Genomic DNA, 22444 nt, shown 5'->3' with positions numbered 1-22444 from the left:
GAAAATGCCCCCCATGGCGTTACTGCTGGTAGGCGAAACTGCATACTTTGTCATCGCCCCACCTTGGATCTCTTACTGCAGCGACGTCACATAATGACAACAGTGCTGCTGCGTGGAGAGAGACACGTACCCACAGACCGAACTGTACTCTGAGTGGCTGCATAGGACTGAATTTAGGCCGACCCCATATTTCTCCCTTTTGCCCTCATGGTTTGAATAAGGCGCTAAATTGGTTGTCGCTTTGTATAAATAAAGTTGCTAAGAAGGTGTGAAAAAGCCAGAAAGTTCCCGTCTGTCAGTGCTTTGGGATGGGGAAGGGGCTCACAGTAACTACAGAGTGACTCGTGAGTCCAAAACACCACAAAAGTCTCCACTAACACCAGAAACAGTCGACAGATTTCTCTCTAGGATGGACGAGGATTTGGGAAGTCGCCAGATTTGCAAAAAATTTGTATTATGATTTTACACAGCGGCTATCCCTTTCTTCTTCCCCGTTGTTGGTGTATTTCTGAGGCAGTTACAGCACCACATCCAGGCCTGGCACGTGTACTACAGCGTTTTTTTAGGCGTTTTCATTGGTTTCGCGAGGGTATTTCTTGAGCCGAGGCCGTGTGGCAGGAAAACTTTTTAAGAACGACGCAGAAAAAAAAGTTGTAACCTTAGTCTCTGTTAATGGGGCCCCACCAGGTGAGCTACTCGCCCCACGACATGTCAGATGTCAGAACTTGTCTTGTGAAAAATGGGTCCAGTCTTTACTTCAGCGACTATGGGGCTCAGAGATCGGTCAAAATCCGAATCACATTCACTCAGGACCTGCCGCTAGTCTCCTAAGGGGCGTGGCTGTGACAAGACACACATGACACAGACACAGGAAATGACTGTAATTGATCTAGACCGTCCCTGTTTGAGCTAACTTGCTGATGTTCAGCTATAGTGTTTACAATGTTAACCATCTTAATTTGCATGCTTGCTGCTTGCTCGGCATGCAGGTTCCCACGACACTTTTGAGATTTGGGAGATTTGGTTCATTAGCTCCTCTGCGACCTGCGGACACCCATAACACCCTTCTCTGTGTAGGTCCACAGAGATGCTAAAGTGAATCCTCACAGAAGCTTAATTCCCGCCTCAGTCCACCGTAGACCTCTCCAAGTTATTGAAGTTTATGAAACTGGTAGAAAAATACTCTATAATTTGACCGACCTTTCATTCAGGACTGAACTAAATGGAAGGTTGTGATGCGTCTACCCCTCATCGATTCATGTCAAGTTTAAAGTGCAGCCGGCAATACTTAAGCTCTAATGCAGTTTATTTCCAGTGGTGTTATTTTATTACAAGAGCTACTCCAGTCTGAGAAGCCTCAGATACTCTCTGAAGAGACCACACATACTGTACAGTTGACAGGACTTCTTTTAGCCTTTAATGGGTGTCGTTTGTATTTGTCAGCAGCAAGTTTAAGTTTTCATTGGTTCTGATCTGCAGTGAAGTAGCAGTGTAACACACACACACACACACACACACACACACACACACACACACACACACACACACACACACACACACACACACACACACACACACACACACACACACACACACGCACACACAGTTTTTCATCTCTTCATGTTGGTGTTAATGGTGTTGAGTCATAATGCCTCCCTGTTCGAGGCACTTTGAACGCTGCTAATGAATCGCACGTGTGCGGGTGGATTTGTGTGTGTGTGTAAGGTAGAGCAGAGTGGGGAGCGGTGGGGCTGTGCTGCTGTGTGCAGTAGGTGGTCCGGGCTGCTGTGTGTGTGTGTGTGTGTGTGTTGTGAAGGGGGTGGTCTTTTTCTGATTCTAGGAGGTAATGTTTTTGCAAGGCTCCTGTATGTACATGGTGTTACTTAATCTCACACACACACACACACACACACACACACACACACACACACACACACACACACACACACACACACACACACAGTTTCGGTCAGACTGGTGTTGCTGGCATCACATCACAGGGGCTGCACAGTTTGACTGAGGTGACTCAGTAGGGATGGTTTGCCTGTAAGAATCACTTCTGAGTGCCGCCTCTTTCTTCATCTCACACGCTGGTTGAACTAGTATTTTGGCGCCAGAGAGCAGTAAACTGTTAATTCTGTCTTTACTTTATCGTAAATTACAGCTGTGGAGCTTTCTTTATTTTGTGCGTTTTATCTCGTGGCAGACGGAGACAGCCAAAGGCTTCAGAATGCTACTTTTCATGCTTCTTAGCTTGTAGATCTGTTTTGCACAAAGGTAATTAGTAAAGAAGTGCATAACACAACAGTCCTGCAAAAAGGGCACTTTGTCTGAAGTGCTTCTGTCTAGTCACTGTAGTCATCAACAGTTATTCTTAACTGATAGGGGGATAATTATTCTGCTCTAGTTTTATTTACTGCTTTGTTCTATGTTTGAGAAACCAGTTTCATCAATTGCTGTTAACAGCAGAGATAGAAGTGTTAAATTCATGCTTTCTGCAGAGATGGATTTCAAGAGGAAGGAGTTCTCCAAGTATTGTAGTCACTGCAGCCCTGCCGTGTGAAGGTTGTTTGCATTTCTCATGTTATCTCTTTATTCATTGTTGTACTTGATCAGCAGCTTCGGTATTGTGTTTGCAGATTATGCAATTTAAAAAACAGCAATCTGGTTCGCCTAGTAGCGCCAGAATATCCAAGTTCTTACCTGACAGCAGTAAACTATCTGCTCAGAAAGTTGTTTCAGGACAAAGAAGTTGATGACGTACCTGTTCTACAGTTAAAGGACTGCAGTCAAAGATTAGTTATACTATTTCCAGTCAGTTAAGAAAGTCAAAACCCAACTGATGTGTGTCAGAGAGGCAAACACATGGTGCTCAGTTCATTCTAAAGACTCCTCCAGACTATAGAAAGAAACACCCTCACTCATCATGTATGGATAAAAGGATTCTTTCGCCATCTTCACCTGTGGGGCCTCGCCTTTATGACTAAGCTGAGCATATTTTCTTAGGAGGATTGTTCGCTTTGCATTGTACAGCAGGACCCTTTCATGTCCCACTTTCATGTTATCCATAGCATTTGAGCTCTTTGAGTCATCTCTGGCTGTGTTTCCTTTGAGGTGATTGCTTATCTTTAGATGGAAATAAAACTCTGGGGCAGAAGTCAGAAAACATAGATTTTCCTTCCCTTCCAGTTTCCGTTTGCTTTCTCCCCTTATTCCTCCTTTTCTCTTTGTTCTTGAAACAAATGAAGCAGCATCAGAGGCTGTCTGGAGGGACTACATCCTGCAGGGTAAACGTGGTGCAGACAGGGTTGAACAAAACAAGTCAAATGTTGAGGTTTGCTATAAAAAGCCAATGCATGTAATTCACAAGTGATGCACTCACTGCACCCTCCCGTATTTTCCTTTATTATTTACGGTTACTGTGACCGAGACCTGATTACGCTGCACACTTACAACATGAGTGAAGTAAAATATCGGAGTAAACATTTTTAAAATCCCAGGAAACATTATGAGAATACGTAGATGGAACAAAATGAAGCAGGGTAAAGGACCACTTCTTATTTTCTTTTTCATTTCAGTCTTTTAGAAGAAATTAACCTCAATTCTGCAGAAAAACTTTCTTGTGAATTTAACAATAAACTTCTGAGAAACTGTCCCCGAAGCTTCCTGTTCCCCTTCTGTGTTTGTGGAAAGCGAGGCATGTCACAAGAACACATGTGTGTGTGTATTGCAAATAACTTTCTTTATGAGAAACACAGACAAATGGCAATAAAAGGAAGTAAGAGCACAGGGGAGAGACACTGGAGCCAGAGCTCCCATGTGGACTGCAGGATGTGTCCGGGCTTGTTCCCTTCCAGTCTGTAAATGATTTGCAGGAAGTGGAATCACAACCCAGACAGACCCACTGCAGCGCTCCGACGCTTTACTCCCAGACATCAGCCCCTCAGTCACACACACTTAGGGCACATTGAAATCTTTCCATTGCTGATGCTTTTTGTGTAAATTTAGATACCATGCAATATCTGATTTCCAGTCTTTGTTGTAGTTTAGCAGCTTTCAGCAGTTTCAGCCGGTGTACACGGAGACAAAGCATTATTGTGCCATGTCTGGCAGCACCCCTGCTGTGCTGCCTGGAAAAGGGCCTCTTGAACCAAAAGAAAAAAAGACATTGGAGTTTTCCACTCCACGTTTCTATATTAAAAAAATAAATTTTCAAGAACTTTGTGTGAATTAAAAAGAACCTCGTTGGCGTCACTTTTGGGAACAACTTTGCAGAGGAAGAGGAAGTGTAGAAGAGGGGTTGTTGACCAACAGCTGAGCTATACTCTCCTGCAATACATGTTGTAAATCATTTGATTTATTTTATTTTTCATGTTTTGTTCATTTTTATCTGACACACAAGATGTTTTCTGCACATAGCAGCTCTCTACGTCACAACCAAGTTCTTTCTGTAATCTGAAACAAGGGGCTTCTCCTGCAGTAGAGACAGCGTTGAAGTGCATTCCCCATTTGACAAGTTTATAATTGTTTTTAATGTCTGTCTGCAACTTGACTTGAAAAACGGTGGAGAAATGGTAAAAACCCCAGAACAAACCCAAAGCTTTGGTGTCATTTAATCGGTTTAAACCTCATTTCATCTTTACTCAACACCAACATCTGCTGTAAACCAAAGTCTCCTTATCTTCAGTGTTATTCAAGCTTTTCTCTGTTGTCCTTCGTTACAGTGTTGTGTTGTCCAGGATGTCTTCGAAGGCTCACAGTTCCAATAACACCGCCCATGCGCGGCGGACGGTGCAGCAGCTGAGAATAGAGGCAAGCATCGAGAGGATAAAGGTACAGTGCAACAGGAAATCACTTCTCATGCATCTTTCCTCTGTGCTTCAGGGTTTTTCTTTCCATTTAAGCCAATTTTCTACATTCCTACTTAAATATTATAAATACATCTAAATTGTTGGAAATGTCACATGTTAAATACCACGGGGGATATTGAAAAGTTTATGCCAATATAATGCACTTTTAAAAGAAATGTGTTTTTTCACAGAAGAACAAATCACTGAGAAAATATAAGGATTTCTATACTGTCCTATAAAAAGTGCACCAACTACAAACAAACTTAAGCCAAAGAATTGCTTTAAAGTTTGTTTAATGTCCCAACAAATTAATATTTGGCACAATGCAGGTTTACTAGTTTACCATAAAATCATTTTTTATCCAAATCCATCCCATACATTCAGGCCCAAAATTGTGCAAAAACCCTAGTTGTAGTTACTGCACTTAAGCTTTGTAGGGCAGTTTAAAGGTCCCATATTATGCTCACTTTCAGGTTAATACTTGTATTTTAGGTTTCTACTAGGACATGTTTACATGCTTTAATGTTCAAAAACACGGCCTCTTTAAGACAAATAGCCCAGTCTGATCTGATTGGTCAGTGTTTTTGTATCATCTGTGCTCTCTGCACCTTCTTTGCAGCAGAGCAATGACTGTAACGGCCCTTTCATAACGGTACAGAAGTCCTGAGGGCTCGTTTAAAGGCACAGTTTCTAAATACAGACTTTCTCTGTAGATTGGCTGGTAGCTTGTTTACTGTGTGCCGACTGTGTGCTGCGGACCGGGCTGCAGCAGTCGGTGATGAACGATGACATCATCCATCATACCAACCCTAGCAACTCCACCTACCTAATGTTACTTTTTACATTATGGGACCTTTTTAAAGAATGAAGAATGTGGCAGACGTAGGGAAAGTCTTTTCGTCTGATTGGCTGCTCCAGCTCTGAGCATTACTTACTTCATAACTAAAGTTTTGTCTTCGTCTTTGTTTCTGCAGGTATCCAAGGCCTCTGCAGACCTTATGAACTACTGCAGCGAACACGCCAGAAATGACCCTCTCCTAATGGGCATCCCTGCCTCAGACAATCCCTTCAAGGACAAAAAACCCTGCACTATATTGTAGTGGATGCCACTTAGCCTTATATGTGTTTATTTGTTTGCTTATTAATGTTGCTGTATTCTTTTTGTTGGGAGGAGTGAGGGGTTGGACTGTGATCGTATCGTTGCCATGTGTTCACCTGTTCTGTCAACCAGGATTTTCTCAAAAACAGCAGTTCGTAATGAGCAAAGAAGGCCTCACTAGTGCCACTGTTCAGTTTGAGCTCTGACCACTAGGACTTTGGCTGCATGAGTTGTGATGGCATCTGGTACATAATGTTAATATTAGTGCAATTATGTCAATAATAATCAACAGTCTGAATACTGAAACAGAAGTGACGCTCCTCAGTGATGGATTTGGTCCTTCCTACTGTTCGTACTCTCCATTGGGCAGTGACTGTTACCGTTTCTCCGGTTTGCCTTAAATGGATTCATACAGCCAAAGTTTCCCTTCAGTCCTTTAAAAGCACATTAGTTGGCTCTCACCATGTGACTTCAGACTTCCCACCAGTATTTTACAGGTTTTGTGCATCACTGAATTCAGTGGTCAGGGTTTACATTGAGCCTCTACTCAAATGTTACCATGATGTATCTCTTATTGGGGACAGTATTGCCACTATAGCCGGTATTCTGCTACCGAGCTCTGACTCGTCCACGACAATCCACATGCTGTTTAATCCTTCGTTTTCCTGTCTGGTGTTTGCAGTTTGATTACCGTCATTCAGTGTTTTCTTTAGCTGATTTATTAACCATCATGTGGAGAAAACATCTGCATAAACATCTTTAATCCAAGATCATCTATGCTCAGATTCAAGCCATTGGGATAATATGACCCTCGTGCTTTTGTCAGCTGTACATGTGAAATACAGGGTGAAGCAAAGATGAAAATGCTTTATCTCAATGCAGAGCAGATTTTCTTTTTTTTTACTGAAAGTGCCAGCTGACATTGTATGCAGGGCAACACTGTGTAATGAAGACCCTGGGACCAAGCCAAACCAATGATACTGCATTTAAAAACAGAAATATGCGTTTGAATGAGTCCATTTGTTGCCATATCTTCTGAAAACTCTCTGTGGTACGATTTTTCTTTTTTTCAATCACTGATGACGCATCAGCAAGTCTTACGCGGCACTGAGTCACGCCCACTTGCTCATCTCAAGGGTCTTAGTCGAGCGAATGTGCACATCGTTGTCTTAAAGTGTTGTAGGTACAGGTGCAATTGGTAGCGTGCATTGATGATGAAAACCACTCTCCCAAGACTGCTCTCAAAATCTTCACATTTTTCAATTGAAACTGTGACCTTTGTGTCGTGATTCTCTGGGGAAACATATCTGTAACAAAAAAACAACAGAATAGATAGCGGAAATTAAGAATTTCTTACACTCTAAGGCCTTAATTATGTTTGCCTTGCATCATGAAGAATCCTCTAACTGGGACTAGTTTCTTTAAAACAAAAAGATGTTTCTTTCAAATGTTTTTATCTGTGGGATGAAAGTGATTTGTAACAATACTGTGCCACCTGTTTCTGTCTACATGTCACTAGCAAAACATGTTAAATCATGTTTCACTTGGTGCTCCGCTTCTTTTTTTCTTTAAGCAGTTCTGTATCGTCTCCTTCTCCAAAGGGTACTTTCAGATCTTCAAATCAGCAAGATCTCATCCAGTTGTATTTTTTATGATTTCCTCTAACAGTCAGTTCTTCTTACTTGCAATAAATCATCCCTGTATGACTCTTAAGGAAAAGATTACTACTCCCATGTCATTTTTTCTGTCCATTCAGCAACTCTGTAACGGCCTTACTGTACCATTTATGGATTCATTTAACTGTCAATCTGCATTTTGATATGTCTTTATTAATATACCAACCTTTGTATGAAGACTTAACTAAGATTAATAAAGTGACGCATTCCTACGGTACAATACTGTACTAATATCTCAATAAAGATGTGTTGTGCTGCACAGAAGAACTTGTGATGACCACTGCTGTCTTGCTAACTTTTACGCACCCTCACATTTACAGAATTTAAAGTCTTTTTTTAAATTATAAAGCAGGTCTATGTTCTATATAAATACTGTGAAAGTGTCAAAATGCTCAGTCTGCAGAGAAATGCACAGCACGTTTTCAGAAATTGTGCTTTCAAAAACGAGCCGTCAGGACTTCCTGTACGGTGGTGATGTCACAACTTTACTACATAAAGGTAGAACGTGCCGTGACAGTGTCGTTACAGTCATTGCCCGGCTGCAATGATGGTGCACAGCTGCAGAAGATCTGGAAACCTTTCAGAGCAGACTGGGCTTGTTTTTCTTAAAGAGACAGGCGCTTGAAAATGGAGCGTGTCAGGCAGACATTTTGAGAATAATCATGTTTTTTTTAACATTAAAGTATGAAAATAGCTCATAAGTATAAACCTCAAGTTGAAAATAATATGAGGCCTTTTATAGAAACCTAATTTGGGTCTTTTATTGTTCAGATGGAGCCTGGCCTGACAGATCTGCCCACAGTGTATCTGGGGCCACTTCCCCTCATTAGGCGTTTATTTATACCTCACTCGTGGTAGGAAAAGCCTCGGGCCTCTCGGCATGGCTGTCAGAAACCAGAGAACACAAGAGCGCTAAATATAGAAAGTACCAAACCCTGAATTCTGCTCTTGGAGAGCAGAGTAACTATTTTAGGGAAATGTCTGCTTAGCCTGAGAGTGTGTTTTTGTTCTCGGTTGGTGGCCGCTCGGGTCTCTCTGACCTTGTTTCTGGCCAGCTGCTGGATAAACAGCTTGTTTAATTTTCTCCTGCACACAATGGGAAGATCACACAGGAATAATACTCATTCTCACCTATTGTGAGAACTGCAGGAATACTCGTCGGACACGACAGCTCTCACACTGAAAACTGACTAACGATGAAATGACAATGTCGCCTATTCTTCATTGTTAGGGACTTTGCTTTCCTCTCGTCGTTTTCTCACAGACTGCAGTTTTTTTTTTTGAAAGATCAAATGACACTGCAGGAAAAGCCAGGTGCATTAGCATTGTGTATTCAGCGAATGCCAAAGATAGCGCACACACTTTGAAATAAATCATGCATCATGCTTTTAAACTAACTTTTTAACCAAAACGAGCTCTAGATGTATCCCTGTTATGCAGGAATATGATGCAGACTGCCTGGGTATTCTGTGTAAGCATGAATGCCCCCTGAAGGCCTGAAGCATGTCCCCCACCGGAGCACAGCCTTTGCAGTAATCCCAGTTGGTCATTGTGCAGCAATGTGAGAATCACGGGAGGGGGGTGGGGGTGGGGGGGGGCTCGCTGACCATGTGCCTCGCTGTGGAAATGTGCCTGGGCGGTTACAGTGTCAGTGTGTTGGAATGTGCTGATGAGGGGGAGAGGAAGAGGAGGGAGGGAGGACCAAAGGGTGAGGGTGTGGGCTGACTGCAGTGGCTCCTCTGTGCCTCTGGTACACAAATGTGTGTGTATAGAAACACACACACTTGAGCCCCTTTTTAACTCTAACACTCCCACACACGTTTGTCATATCTTAATTAAATAATTGTACATGCAACAAACACTTTCACTTCCCCTACTTGATTTGAACTATATATATGATGGTACTATATATTATATATAACTATATATTATTATGCTGCTGGACAACTTAATTTAATTCAATTAACAGGAAAAACTGAAGTAAACTTTGTCAATTTGCCAGTTAAGTCACTAAGGAGTAATTCAGTAATAATGCCGATAATGGAATTTCCTGATAAAAATGATAATCGTCCCATCCCTATTGTGTTTATTATTCCACTGATGAGAGGAATCTGTGTGTAGGCTACTCACTATTTTACTGATGTGAGTAAATAAAAATGAGAGCCTGTTAACTCTGCATAAATGCATGACTTGGTCTCATTTATAAAGTGTTAAACATGTAAATTTATGTTTCCAACAACACTTGCATGAAGAAAAGTTCTCCTCCAAATGTCTGGTTCACCTAATCGCGATAATAAACGGGGGAAAGTTCAGTAATGTTCATTTATGCACATACAGGTAAGGCTTAAAAAAGTTTTAGTATTTACTGAAGTGCAATTCTTAGGTACTTGAGTTGAGTATCTCCCATGTTTGATGCTTTATACTTCTAATCCACATTTCAGAAGCAAATTTGACTTCACTACATTTATTTTGAGGCATAGTTACTAGTTCCTTTGATTTTACATTTAAAGAGATTCATTTATAAAACAATGTCATATGTTAAAGATCCTGCTTCATTCATTCATTCATCTTCAACCCTTATCCCGGGGTCGGGGTCTCAGCTGACATCGGGCGTGAGGCGGGGTACACCCTGGACAGGACGCCAGTCAATCGCAGGGCACATAGAGACAAACAGAGACAGACAACCATTCACACCTACGGGCAATTTTAGAGTCACCAATTAACCTAACACGTGCATGTCTTTGGACTGTGGGAGGAAACCGGAAAACCCGGAGAAAATCCACGCAGACACGGGGAGAACATGTAAACTCTACACAGAAAGGCCCAGGCCGGGATGCGAACCTGAAACCTTCTCGCTGTGAGGCGACAGTGCTAACCGGTAAATAAGTTGTCACCCAGTAAAACATACTGTTATCTTAACCTGACGTTTACCTTTTCATTCCCACCAACATCACTGATTTCAATACAATGGTTTTCTATATGGATTTCATAACTCAGGTTTTTACAGTGTGGCCCCCAGGTTGCACTGTAACAATTCAAAGTGCAACATGACTTATCAGATCATTGACTTCTGCTCTATTTTAGAAACACAGCGATGCACCTGAACTCTAACCCACAATCCAACGCAGCCAGAAGTCTGCATGCTGAACCTCAACGTTTTTTCATAATCATTACTTTTTTATGAGTTTTTTCAACACACTATATATACTATGACTTTTTATGCCTTTTTCCAACAAACAGTGCTATGACTGTTTAAGACCCGCCATCCTATGACTGATTCAATGATTTTTTGGGATGTGTTATTTTGACTTTTTTGGGCATACTAAACTATGTCAAAAAAAGTAAAAAAGACAAAGTCCACATTCAAGTCTCCAAAAAATACCCCCCCAAAAAAGTCACAGTGTCGTATGTCGAAAAAAAGTTTTAAAAAAGTCAAACTTCATTACGTCCAAAAAATGCTTGAATCAGTGATAGGATAGTGTTCCTATGCCAGTCATGGCATAATTTTGTTGAAAAGGTTATAAAAAGTAAATTTTAAGTGTGTCAAAAAAATAAGCCCCCCCCCAAAAAGTCATAGTATAGTATTTAGAAAAAAGTCAAAGAAGTCAAATTGATTATGTCCAAATAATGTTTGAATCAGTGAAAGGATAGCCTGTCTAAAGCAGTCAATGCATCATTTGGTGAAAAAAGTCAAGAAAAGTCATAGTACAGTGTCCAAAATATACCCCCCCCCCCCCCCCCCCCCCAGAAAAAAAGTCACAGTATAGTTTGTTGAAAAAGTCTAATTATGTCAGAATAGAATACATAAATCTGTGTAGGTTAGGGTTAGGGGTTAGGGTTAGGGTTTAGGGGTTAGGGTAAGGGGTTTAGGATTAGGGTTAGGGTTTAGGGGTTATGGTAAGTTTAGAGACTTGAAACTTGGCCTACCAAGATGGAGTCTCTACGACGTTCCTATCAAAAGTTATTTAAAATAGGGTTAGGGTTTAGGATTAGGGTTAGGGTTAGGGTTTGGGTTAGGGGTTAGGGTCAGGGGTTAGGGTTTAGGATTGGGGTTAGGGTTTAGGATTAGGGTTAGGGTTAGGGTTTGGGTTAGGGGTTAGGGTCAGGGGTTAGGGTTTAGGATTGGGGTTAGGGTTTAGGATTAGGGTTAGGGTTTAGGAACCCATGACTTGTTTATAAACTTCTTTGGACATACAGGAACACTTACATCAGACGCTTACATCAGAACCTGCACGGCACCTTAAAATAACCTTTTCCCTGTGTCATAACAATGCCCCATTACATCAGTCAGTGTCACGCCCTGCAGTCACATGCCAGACAACCTTTCACACAGTGCCAACTGAAACCACGGCGACTGAGAGGCTGTTACTGGGGCAGGAAATCACCTTAATCCAGGTCATAATGTATAAGTGTTTATTCAAACTACTGTGTGTTATTGAATATTTGCATTAGACTTCATTGGTGCTGCCTACCTGATACGCCTGGTTATAGTTGATATGCTACTATGGCAGCGTAATATAGTTAAATACACTTACACGTTTGCTCACTATTTGTATTAATGTATGCAGTGGGGGCTTCTGGGTACTGTAGTGAGTAGAGAGGCCAACCTTCTCAAGTCACTGAGTAAAGATGGGCGTACACTTTAAGATCTGAGCCCGTTTAGGACTCGATTTTTGAGCTGCACAAATCATTTTAAGCAGAAAAACCACTGTACGGTTTTAGAAATGTTGTTATTTGACTCCAGCTCCGACTGTACGAGTAAATCGCCTGTGATGTAAAGCAAAAACGCACGATTTATGTGCTCACTCTTTACTGTACATTATATATTATTATACAGTAACTTGTTGTAATTAAGCTCTCCTGTGATATCCCAATGAATACCTGTAAAAACTACAGTATCCTTGGATTTTACAGCATTTAACTCTTGTTATATCAAACCAAGGTCTGTAATATCACAGCAACACAGTTAACCTATAAGTATAAAATACAAACAAAATGTCCTGACCGTTACCACGGTTCAGGGTGGTTTTTCCTCTTATCTTTTCCAGGGGTTGGATGCAGGAAGCGTTTACTTTAGCATTATTAAACACTGTCAGATGATCTCTCTCACATGGAAAGCTGAACTTGGTTGTGCAACTCAAGGACAGCCTTCTTCTCGTGATCATGACTCGGCACTTTTAGAGGGGATTGCCCGATGACGCCACTGACATTCAACTCCAGGAGGATCACCAGTGTGTGTGTGTGTGTGTGTGTGTGTGTGGGGCACAGTCCGAAAAAGAAGAGGAGCGGGGGAGTGGAGCAGTTCAGACCGGCTTGCACAACAGATTGCGTGCCAATGCCTCCTTTATGACATGTCATGTGCTCCGCAGTAAGCTACACCTCCGATTCTGGTCCCGCGGGCAGAGGTAGAACTCTTTTATGACGACTGTTTAGTGTAACGCAATATGTGCAAATAAAGGAATCGTGAGTCAAATAGATCCTCTTTCTCTGTGCAGCATGTGTGCAGGTGTCACATGCTCTTTTCTAGGAAGTCAGCTGTTCAAAACGCAAACTAAACTGTCCAACAAATCACTGAGAATCGGTGAAAAGGGAACCTGTGTGGATGAATGACCATGGTCCTGCTGACCGAGGCAGAGAGCGCTGAGGATTATTGTTCCCTTCAGCTCAGAGATGGCACCGAGGCCACAGAGGCCAACATGACCCCTGTGATCCGCACGTGACTCCTCTCTCTCTCTCTCTCTTTTTTTTTTGTACAACTGCTAAAGGTCAAAACTCAACTCGGCTTTGCTAAAATTTCCAGAAATGGGTAAAACAAAGTGAACACATAGAGTTTTTTTTCCTTCCAAAAAAAGAAAACAATACTTTTTATTGACAGCAATACATATGTATTCAGATTCTGCAAATAGTTATGGTAAAAAAATGAAACATAAATACACTTAAATATCATTGGAAATAACTTAAATTGTAACAAAAGAATTATTTAACTTGTGGCAAAAAAAGCCCAGCTGGCATAGGAAACACTAATTACACAGAATGTCTTCACTGGATGTGTAGCCCTTCCCTTTTTAAATTAGGACAATAGCAACATCAACATCAACAATTTGAATCAAATAAGTGAAATTGCAAAAGGTCCAGTGTTTCAACAAGTGCTTTGTTTCTGCCGAGGAGGCCGAGGCCTTGGTCCACTCAACAGCTTCTGCCCCCCCCCCCTCACGTCTCTGACTCGTCACAGAGGCTTTACCACACACACATGATATAATCCTTCTGTACAGTGTCCGGCTTCACATGCTTTTTTTATTTCCACCTCATGGCGATACAAGTGCCTCGCCATCTCATCTCGGTTTCCAAAAACAGTCCTGTCCACAGTGGAGAATCCATCCCCGAACTCTTTTTTTTTAATTATAAATCTCTCCTCCTTCTTTTAAATAAATCCCACGTGGACAGCGGGGTTGGTTTTTTTTCTCCTCCGAATTTGTCTTTCCCCATCAGCAGTACTTTGGAATTTGATCACCGGGTGGTAATGTGTCCATCAGGGTTCACACCACTCTTACTGTGCAGATACAAGTCCTTTCACAGGGTTTTTGGGGCTAAAAGTTCATCGTTCGGGCAGGTTGATGATGGGCACCCACTGGTCCATGCAGCGGCTCTCTCTGCAGAACCGGTTCACTTTGCTCAGAGCAGGGTCCTTCCATGAGGAAGAATGTGGGCTCTGAAATGAAGAACAAACAGAGAATAAATCATCTGAATGCATATATTCCCATTTATATGGTATCCTAAGTGAAAATAGTGTGTGTAGATACAGATCCTCTCTTAAGAAAGCACGAGGGAAGAGTCATACATGTTTATCAAATGCACAAGAACATGTACGGGCAAGTTTCACTCACATGACTCAACACCTTGTATAAAACCACAACACTGCACAACTAACTAAGGCATCAAACATGTAGATTGATGATAAAAAAAGATACTTACATTGACCAGCACACAGTGTAGGTCCATGGGTTCGCCTCCACTCTGTTTCCCACCCAGTATTTCCGCCAGGCGTCGGGTGTTGTTGACTCTCAGGATGTTGATGTCATTTTCACAACAGAAAGCCTGAATGAGGGTGAAGTGGATCTGCAGGGCCACGTCTTTCACATCTTCATCATCAGTGGCCAGGATGCACAAAACCACATTATCAGGGTCCCTGAAGAGGAGAAAAGGGAAAGAAGATATTAGTCTAATTATATTTCAACAAAGCACAGCTAGATATTAGTCAGGCACATGTGTACTTGTGCGAGATCTCTAACGACGACTGTTATACGTCAGTAAATTAGCGGATATATTTTTGTATTTAGCACAGACAATAACACAGAAATATAAATGTACAGAAATAAATGCACAAGTTTGCAGTGATCTGACCTCCCTAAGGGGGGCCCACCTTCTGTCTTTATGTTTTTTATTGTTCTTCATATTAATGATTGAATTACAAGTTTTTAAAATGTTTATGTTCATATTTTGCAAAAAACGAACTTTGAAATAGAATACATTTTTGAATTCATTTTTACATTTCAAGACTTTTTTGAGGTAACATTTATAACACAACGCTGATGAGCGCTGGTTAAAGGGGCCCCACTCCCTTTTTTTCTTCAGTTTTTTTATTGATGTTCAGATAAATATGTTTGAATTACAAGTTTTATCAAATGTTTATATCCATACTTTGAAATGTGCACCTTTTGAATACATTTAATAACAAATATACTTTGCAATTTGTGTTTCTTGGTGTCAGATTGTTTTTTTATTTTTGTGTATTCTTTCTATGTTCTCTTTCTGTGTTTTCTACGTATTTTTCTGCATCCACTAAGCACAACATCACAAGGTCAAATTCCTGGTATGTAATCTGCATACTTGTCAATAAAGTTGATTCAAATTATTTATAACAGTGGTACCAGCGTAGGCAGACACTTTTCAGCTACGGACAGGAAGGTTTGTAATAATATATTCTCATCAGAAGATGATTTATTGTTGACTGTCTTCAGCCCTGACTTCAGTTTCAGAAATATTCTCATCTGATCTGCACTTCTCTTCCTGAAAGTTCCCATTTGGAGCCACGATTGCAGTTCTTTTAAACCAATCATTTTAATCACATGTAACAGGCTGTTATTAAAACAATGATATTACAGGAAACTCTAAACTTAAATATCATTTCATGGATCTTAAAAGTTTAAAGCTATAGTGCGTAACCGAGCCATACGTGATATTGAGGCGATGGCTGCATCGTTGTAATAACGCACAAACCTTCTAGGGGGTGGTAGAAGTTACACACTATAGTTTTAAGTACTTTCTTTTGAAAGGTTGTAATATTTTGATAGTATTACATTCATTTTAGTTGTGGGACACGATTAAAAAATGAATCTAATTAATAAAAAGGCTTTTTAATTAATTAATCGTGATTAATCGCATATTAATATTTGACACAAGATGCAACATTTCTCAATTTAAATGGATTTTGATATACGAGTTAATATATTATAAAAAATGAAACCGTGCTTAGTACGGTATAATCAAGAAAAGTGGAAACCAAACATTGCAAAAGTATTTAGAATAATATCCTTGGCATAAAATAAACAGTTTAGTGCATTTTCTCCCATGTTTTCAAAAACGCAGAAACAAAAATGATCCCTCGACTAATGACAGTCTCTTCAGGAGCGTCGTCTGTGCTAACGTTAGCTAAAACATGTTTGGAGTCGTCTGTGTTAACGTTAGCTGAAACATGTTTGGCGTTGAGGTGTGAGCGGAGGCTGAAGAGCTCCGGTGGGAGGTGAATTATTTCTTGCACAGTTTTCACACAGCTGTGCTATTATCTGTGTTTCCACTTCGTGGTCGTTTTTAAAACTCAAATGTTGGCCACTGAACTCCGCAACAACTCATCATCTCGCTTCTCACCGGTTTCAAATCTCTAGCGTTGCGTCCTGTGCGTCAGTATAACGTTCCGGGCGGGAACTCGTGCAAAGAGTAACGTTCCGCACTAAGAACAAAAATACACTTTTGTAACTAATCAATCATAATTAACACGTTAAAGCCCCAAACCTAATTTATTTAGTAGTTAATGTTTCATTTTGGAGAGTCTTTCAAGTACAACCAGTTGTCCTCGTACCTCAGTTTGAGAACCAGTGATATATTATTATAACATTATGGTGATGACGCCCCCCCCCCCGTGTTTTGTCTTTTTTAGCCCAGGGCCCCACAGCCCCCAGAGCCGCCCCTGCTGGTACTCACACATTGAGTGATTTGGCAGCCTCGTACACTCCCACCGTGATGCCGCCCTGTGGCAGCGCAGAGGTCAGGACTTCTTCCAAAGCTTTCGCCACTGAATCCATTCTGCAACACAAACAACTTCATGTAAACATCGATAAAAGTGAAGCACAAACCTCTTTTTTTAAGCTAACGTTAGCTTGGCTGCTAACAGCGAAACACTCTTAACGGACGGATGCGAACAAGTTGGTTTCGCCACGTAAAAGGCGAGAAGTCCCAACTTTGACGGTTTAAGTCGTTTTGACAGCTGTTGGAAAGTAAACCGGCATATTTCAGAGTATATAGATGCTTTTTTTTGTTCACCTTTATCCGGTGAGCGGCTAGTTACCAAAAGTGGAAGAGCGCCTCGCGACAAACAGTTAACACTTTTACGTCACTGTTGTTTAATATCTGCCGCGAGCCCCTAACCATGCGAGTTAAAGTTAAAGGCTGGAAAACGTTTTAAAATCTAAATTAATCGTGCATTCATCTGTTTAATGCATGTCATGTTGCAGCCCACAGACAGTTGCATGATGGAGATAAGTAAAGTTAAAGTTTGCACCATAATGATCCATGTTGTTATTTACCTTTCTTGAGAATAATCCCCACTTAGTTCCTCAAATGTCATGTTGTACATAAAAATCCAGGTAATTAGAGCGAAAGAGAGAAGTTACACGGGCGAGTTGTTCCTGGTATCTTCTGAACCAAACACGCTTTTATCTGTAGTCCAATACTGTGCTGCTGCAACTGAGAGATAAATCTGGTAACTGCACATTAAAACTGCGGGACAACAAAGCCAGTGAGGGGATATTTGCATAGCTGCGATCATTGGTGCTATGCTAATTATTCGGGTGTGCTCTCAAGTGCGATTGGACAGGAACACAGCAACAGGCGTGTCTGTCTCCAGCCGGGTTACTACCCTGACTGCAGCTGCCTGCTGCCCTCTAACAGTTGGAGAAGAAACTGAAATCTTCACTAGGATGACTGCAACACTGCCCCTTAATATGGAGGAGTAAACAGGACTTACGTTTCAATAACTCAATAAATAAATAAATAAATGTGTAACTCAATAAATACAGGAATAAATCAATTAATAAATGCATACATATATGTACAAATAAATGAATGTATAAATGAAGAAATATATATATATGCATGAATACATGTCTAAACAAAAAACTTAATAAATGCATAAATAAATGAAGAAATATATAAATGCATGAAAAAATGTATAAAAGAATAAGTCAATTAATGCATGAATAAATATATATATATATATATATATGAATGATTAAATGTATAAACAAAAAACTCAATAGATGCATGAATAAATGTATAAACAAATAAGTCGATAAATGCATAAAAATAATATATATATATATATATATATATATTAATATACATGAATAAATGTGTAAACAAATTAGTCAATAAATGAATAAATAAATGAATAAATATATAAATGCATGAATAAATAAATGCATGAATAAATGTAAAAATAAATATATAAATGCATAAATAAATGAATAACTATATTGAATATATATATATAAATGCATTATTAAATGTATAAACAAACAAATAAATGCATACGAAATGAATAAATATATAAATGCATGGATAAATGTAGAAATAAATAAAATAATAAATAAATGTATTTATTTCTGTTTGTATTTATTAATTTCTGTATCTATTTATTCATTTATTCCTGTATTTAATTTTACATTTGTTTATGTTTTGCTGTACTTATTAATTTATTTATGTATTATACATTTATTCCTGTATTTATTATACATTTCTTTATTTATTGAGTCTTAAGTCAGTTTTAATTCTTCATACTACAAAGACTAAGTGCTACGAAAATCAATAAAGTACTAAACCACTAATAACAGGATTTCTTCACAATATTGGGCCTGGAAGTATTGAGATTAGGATTGATTTGGATAAAAAATGATTAAATGGCAAACTAGTTAACCATAATCCATCATCAATGTTCCAACTATTCATTTGTTGGGGCAGTAAACAAACTTTAAAGGCATTTTTTTGTCTTAACTTATTTCGTACTGCACTTTGGCTTTGTAGGCGCCTCTTGTCATGTTATAATAACCTGTGCACAGCTGCAACTTTAATTTTCCAGGTGAACATAAATCTGTATAACCCCAAAACTGCTCTAAAGACACAACTAAAATGATGATTTCTGGCGATATAAGAACAGCCTGAACATAAAATATGAATTCTACATTTAACATATGATCAAAGTGAATGAATCCTTGCTGACAAAGAGCATTAAAGATAAAGTCCTGAGTGGATATGTTGGTGCGGAACTCACCCTCAGCTGCCGGACAGGACAGGTTTCAGGACATCTGCTTAGCAACGGGACGCTGCTGAGGGGAAGCTGCGCTCTGATTGGTCCGCTGCGGAGCGTGCGAAAACACACAGAAACCGCGCGCGAGATCCAAAGGACTGGCGCGAGAAAGAGAGTACATGGAGCCAACAGCAAACTGACACCTGTCTTAAACTAGGTCACTATTGTTCAACCACTAAAACACCAGTTTTGTGTCTTTTTTATTGTTTTAATATTAATAATAACTTTATTTTTATAGCCCTGTTCTAAAATCAATGTTTACAAAGTGATTTACATACAATAAAATCCCAAATCTGCCACAAATAGAGATAAAAACAACTACAAACATAGAGTAAGTTTACATTTTTGTTATGAAATATCTTAAAATAAGCCAAGATAGGATACACTGTAATGACTCCACACAGTGAAATTTAAAGTTTAAATATGTAGAATATTCATTAAAAGCTATATTTGTTTAAAAATGAACACACCCACGCTGCGTTTTGAGGGGAACAGAATGAAAGTATTGCTATTCCATAGAAAAATCCATTTAGTCTGAATTAATATTTTACAATTTTTTTTGACGGGTTTGACAATGACTTTTTGTCTCGTCCTGTTTACTTTGTAGCAGCCAATAGTGTTGGAAATTGCGGGTTGCTAGAGTTGTCTGTTGTGGCTACAGAAACAAGGAATAATTTTGAATTGAGAGCTAGCTAATCGATTACACACCACTCAAAGAAAGACTTCCAGTTGTAGACTGGCTAACTTTAAATACTGTACTAAAATTAACTGATTAGTCAAAATTAGTCGTTACCCCGTATGATTCATCACTTAACTTGGCGCAGGCTGATCGCTTGACACACTGCAACAAACCTGGCAACCCAACTGCTGGAATTATTCTTTGTTGTTGCGACTACGCTTAAATAATTGATATGTAGAGTATATAAGAGGTTATACATTATCATTGGTAAAACATGAAGAGTAGGCTTACTATATAGAGACAAAAAGGGTTACAAATTAAGTAAAGAGACAAGTTGCAAAACAAATTTAAATACAAAAATGTTATTTGAGGGAACAAATTTGAGATTCTTATGACTATAGAGATCGTAATGTTAGCAACTTCAAACCCTTATTTTGTCATTAGTTTCTCCACAACAGCGCTGGAGAATCAGTTTCTAACAAGCAACAGAGCCCTTGCACTTATTAAACAAGTTTAACAGTCTTTTGGGATTTTGCATTGTTATAAAGAACTTGATTTCTCTTAAGGCAGCTTTGCTGTAGTTCGTCATTTAAATGAGATGTAACTGAAACCTTGCAAAACTCCACTTTCAAATTAATTTTAAACACTGCTCAATATTTGATTTGATTTTTATTTGGCGGCTGTGAATGTCCGTCTTCATGATATTTCATATAAGCATGACTCATAGGGAAGTTACATCTGGACTGTTAGAAACTAGATTAGAGTTGCAACTAATGATTATTTCATTATCAATTAATCTGACAATTATTGTCTCTATCAGTAGATTAATCATTTGGTTTATATAATATCAGAAAATACTGAAAAATTCTCTAATTTCCCATTATGGTGTCTTGTTTTGTCTCAAAGATGTTCAGTTTAACATGATGTAAAACACAGAAAAGCAGCCAATCCTTACAACTGTGCTGGTGGGGCTAGTGCATATTTGGTATTTTTGCATGTAAAATGTCTTAATTATCATTATCAAAACAGTTAATTGATGAATTGATTGAGAGGGAGAGAGAGAAAGCAAGTCATACACTCTCATTCAAAGACATGAAGCAGTTGTGTGTGGATGTTACGGGATGTTGTGCTGCCCCTCGGTGGCTGCAATCAAAACTCACAGAGAAAAGACACAACTGCAAACACAAACACAGTATATCAGGGATCAGTGATGGATTGTACGGCACAGGTTAGCAGTGCGGAAAAGTAACCTAGTACATTTACTCAAGCACTGTACAATAACAGCATCATTTTGAGGTACTTTACTTGAGTGTTTTCATTTTACGCTCCACAACATTTATCCAACAACTGTAGTTACTTTGAGGATCAAAATATATGCTCAGTATATGAAATATGATGCATTATAGATTTATTATGTAGATTGTTATATATGCACATAAAAGATATAAAAGGTAGCTTAAATTTGACCAGCTACAACATAAAATGCTGCTTACACAATAATGCACATGTAATCCAGCATTATAATATCACTCTGTAGGGTTCTGCCTATAATGAATACTTTTACTTTGATGGATGTAATACACCTTGCTGCTGATAATTATAATAATTTAATAATTTGAGACTTTGAATTGTATTGGAGTAATTTTATGAAGAGGTATTGCTACTTTTAAGTGTAAATCCGTCATAAAATCATCTCATGGTCTTTTTCAGCACTTACATACATCAAATAAACCATCGAGAGAGTTTTTTTTTTGTGTAACAACTATTAACGGAGAAATCCTGCGGTTCGCCAACAGCCGGATGTGGCTAACAAAGATTAGCTCAGGGCAATACGTTGAAGGCATTAAAACGGCTTTTTTAACCACTAATACTGCTCAAAATAACACCAACCTCTGCAGTAGCATGAGAAGAGTCCCTACACATAAAATGAAGTACCAACAACATAGTAAGTGAACCCGGAGTTTATTAAAAGAGTGTTTTTAAGACTTACCAACTGGCCCAGGTACCAGCTCTTCTCATAGTAAAGTCCATTCAAGTCGATTACCAAAGTCAATCCCAAAGGAAGGAGCCCATTGGTGCTTCGTTTTCTGTGTATGGACTCTTCTCATGCTGCTGCAGAGGTTTGGTGTTATTTTGAGCAGTATTAATGGTTAAAAAAAAGGCGTTTTAATGCCTTCAACGTTCTGCCCCGAGCTAATCAGTGTTAATCACGTCCGGCTGTTAGCGACTCTATCGGATTTCTCCGTTAATAGTTCATACATGAACAAAACTGTCTCGACCATGGGATGATTTTGCGCCGGAATTACACTGAATACTTCATCTACAGATGCTTGACTGATATGAAACAATTACCATATTAACTACCTAAATACAAATAATATGGCTTACAGCAAGAGGGTTCCTGGTTCGAATCCCGGCTGGGGCCCTTCTGTGTGGAGTTTGCATCATCTCCCCGTGTCTGCTTGGGTTCTTCTTCGGGTTCTCCGGCTTCCTCCCACAGTC

General features: G+C 39.5%; 2 protein-coding genes across 2 annotated transcripts in view; one reads left to right on the top strand and one right to left on the bottom strand.

Moving 5' to 3' along the window:
* The window catches only part of gng12a (guanine nucleotide binding protein (G protein), gamma 12a), a 32601-nt gene extending 24768 nt beyond the window's left edge, over positions 1-7833 (top strand). Inside the window, exons 2-3 of the mRNA XM_083928979.1 lie at positions 4725-4833; positions 5825-7833. Coding sequence (XP_083785105.1) covers positions 4741-4833; positions 5825-5950 — 219 coding nt within the window. The 5' untranslated portion in view covers positions 4725-4740 and the 3' untranslated portion in view covers positions 5951-7833. The remainder of the gene's footprint in view (positions 1-4724; positions 4834-5824) is intronic.
* Positions 7834-13523: 5690 nt separating this feature from the next.
* On the bottom strand, positions 13524-17624 carry gadd45aa (growth arrest and DNA-damage-inducible, alpha, a). The gene is made up of 4 exons (XM_083927890.1): positions 17486-17624; positions 16884-16985; positions 14598-14811; positions 13524-14334 (listed from the first exon to the last, which is right to left on the bottom strand). Exons 1-4 carry the CDS (start codon positions 17533-17535, stop codon positions 14221-14223), a joined length of 480 nt encoding a protein of 159 aa, XP_083784016.1. The 5' UTR covers positions 17536-17624; the 3' UTR covers positions 13524-14220.
* Positions 17625-22444: the final 4820 nt, after the last annotated feature.

This window comes from Echiichthys vipera (assembly GCF_963691815.1).
Source record: "Echiichthys vipera genome assembly, chromosome: 15".
Taxonomy (NCBI): Eukaryota; Metazoa; Chordata; class Actinopteri; order Perciformes; family Trachinidae; genus Echiichthys; species Echiichthys vipera.
The sequence above is the reverse complement of the archived record's forward strand: the minus strand, read 5'-3'. Positions and strand labels throughout refer to the sequence as shown.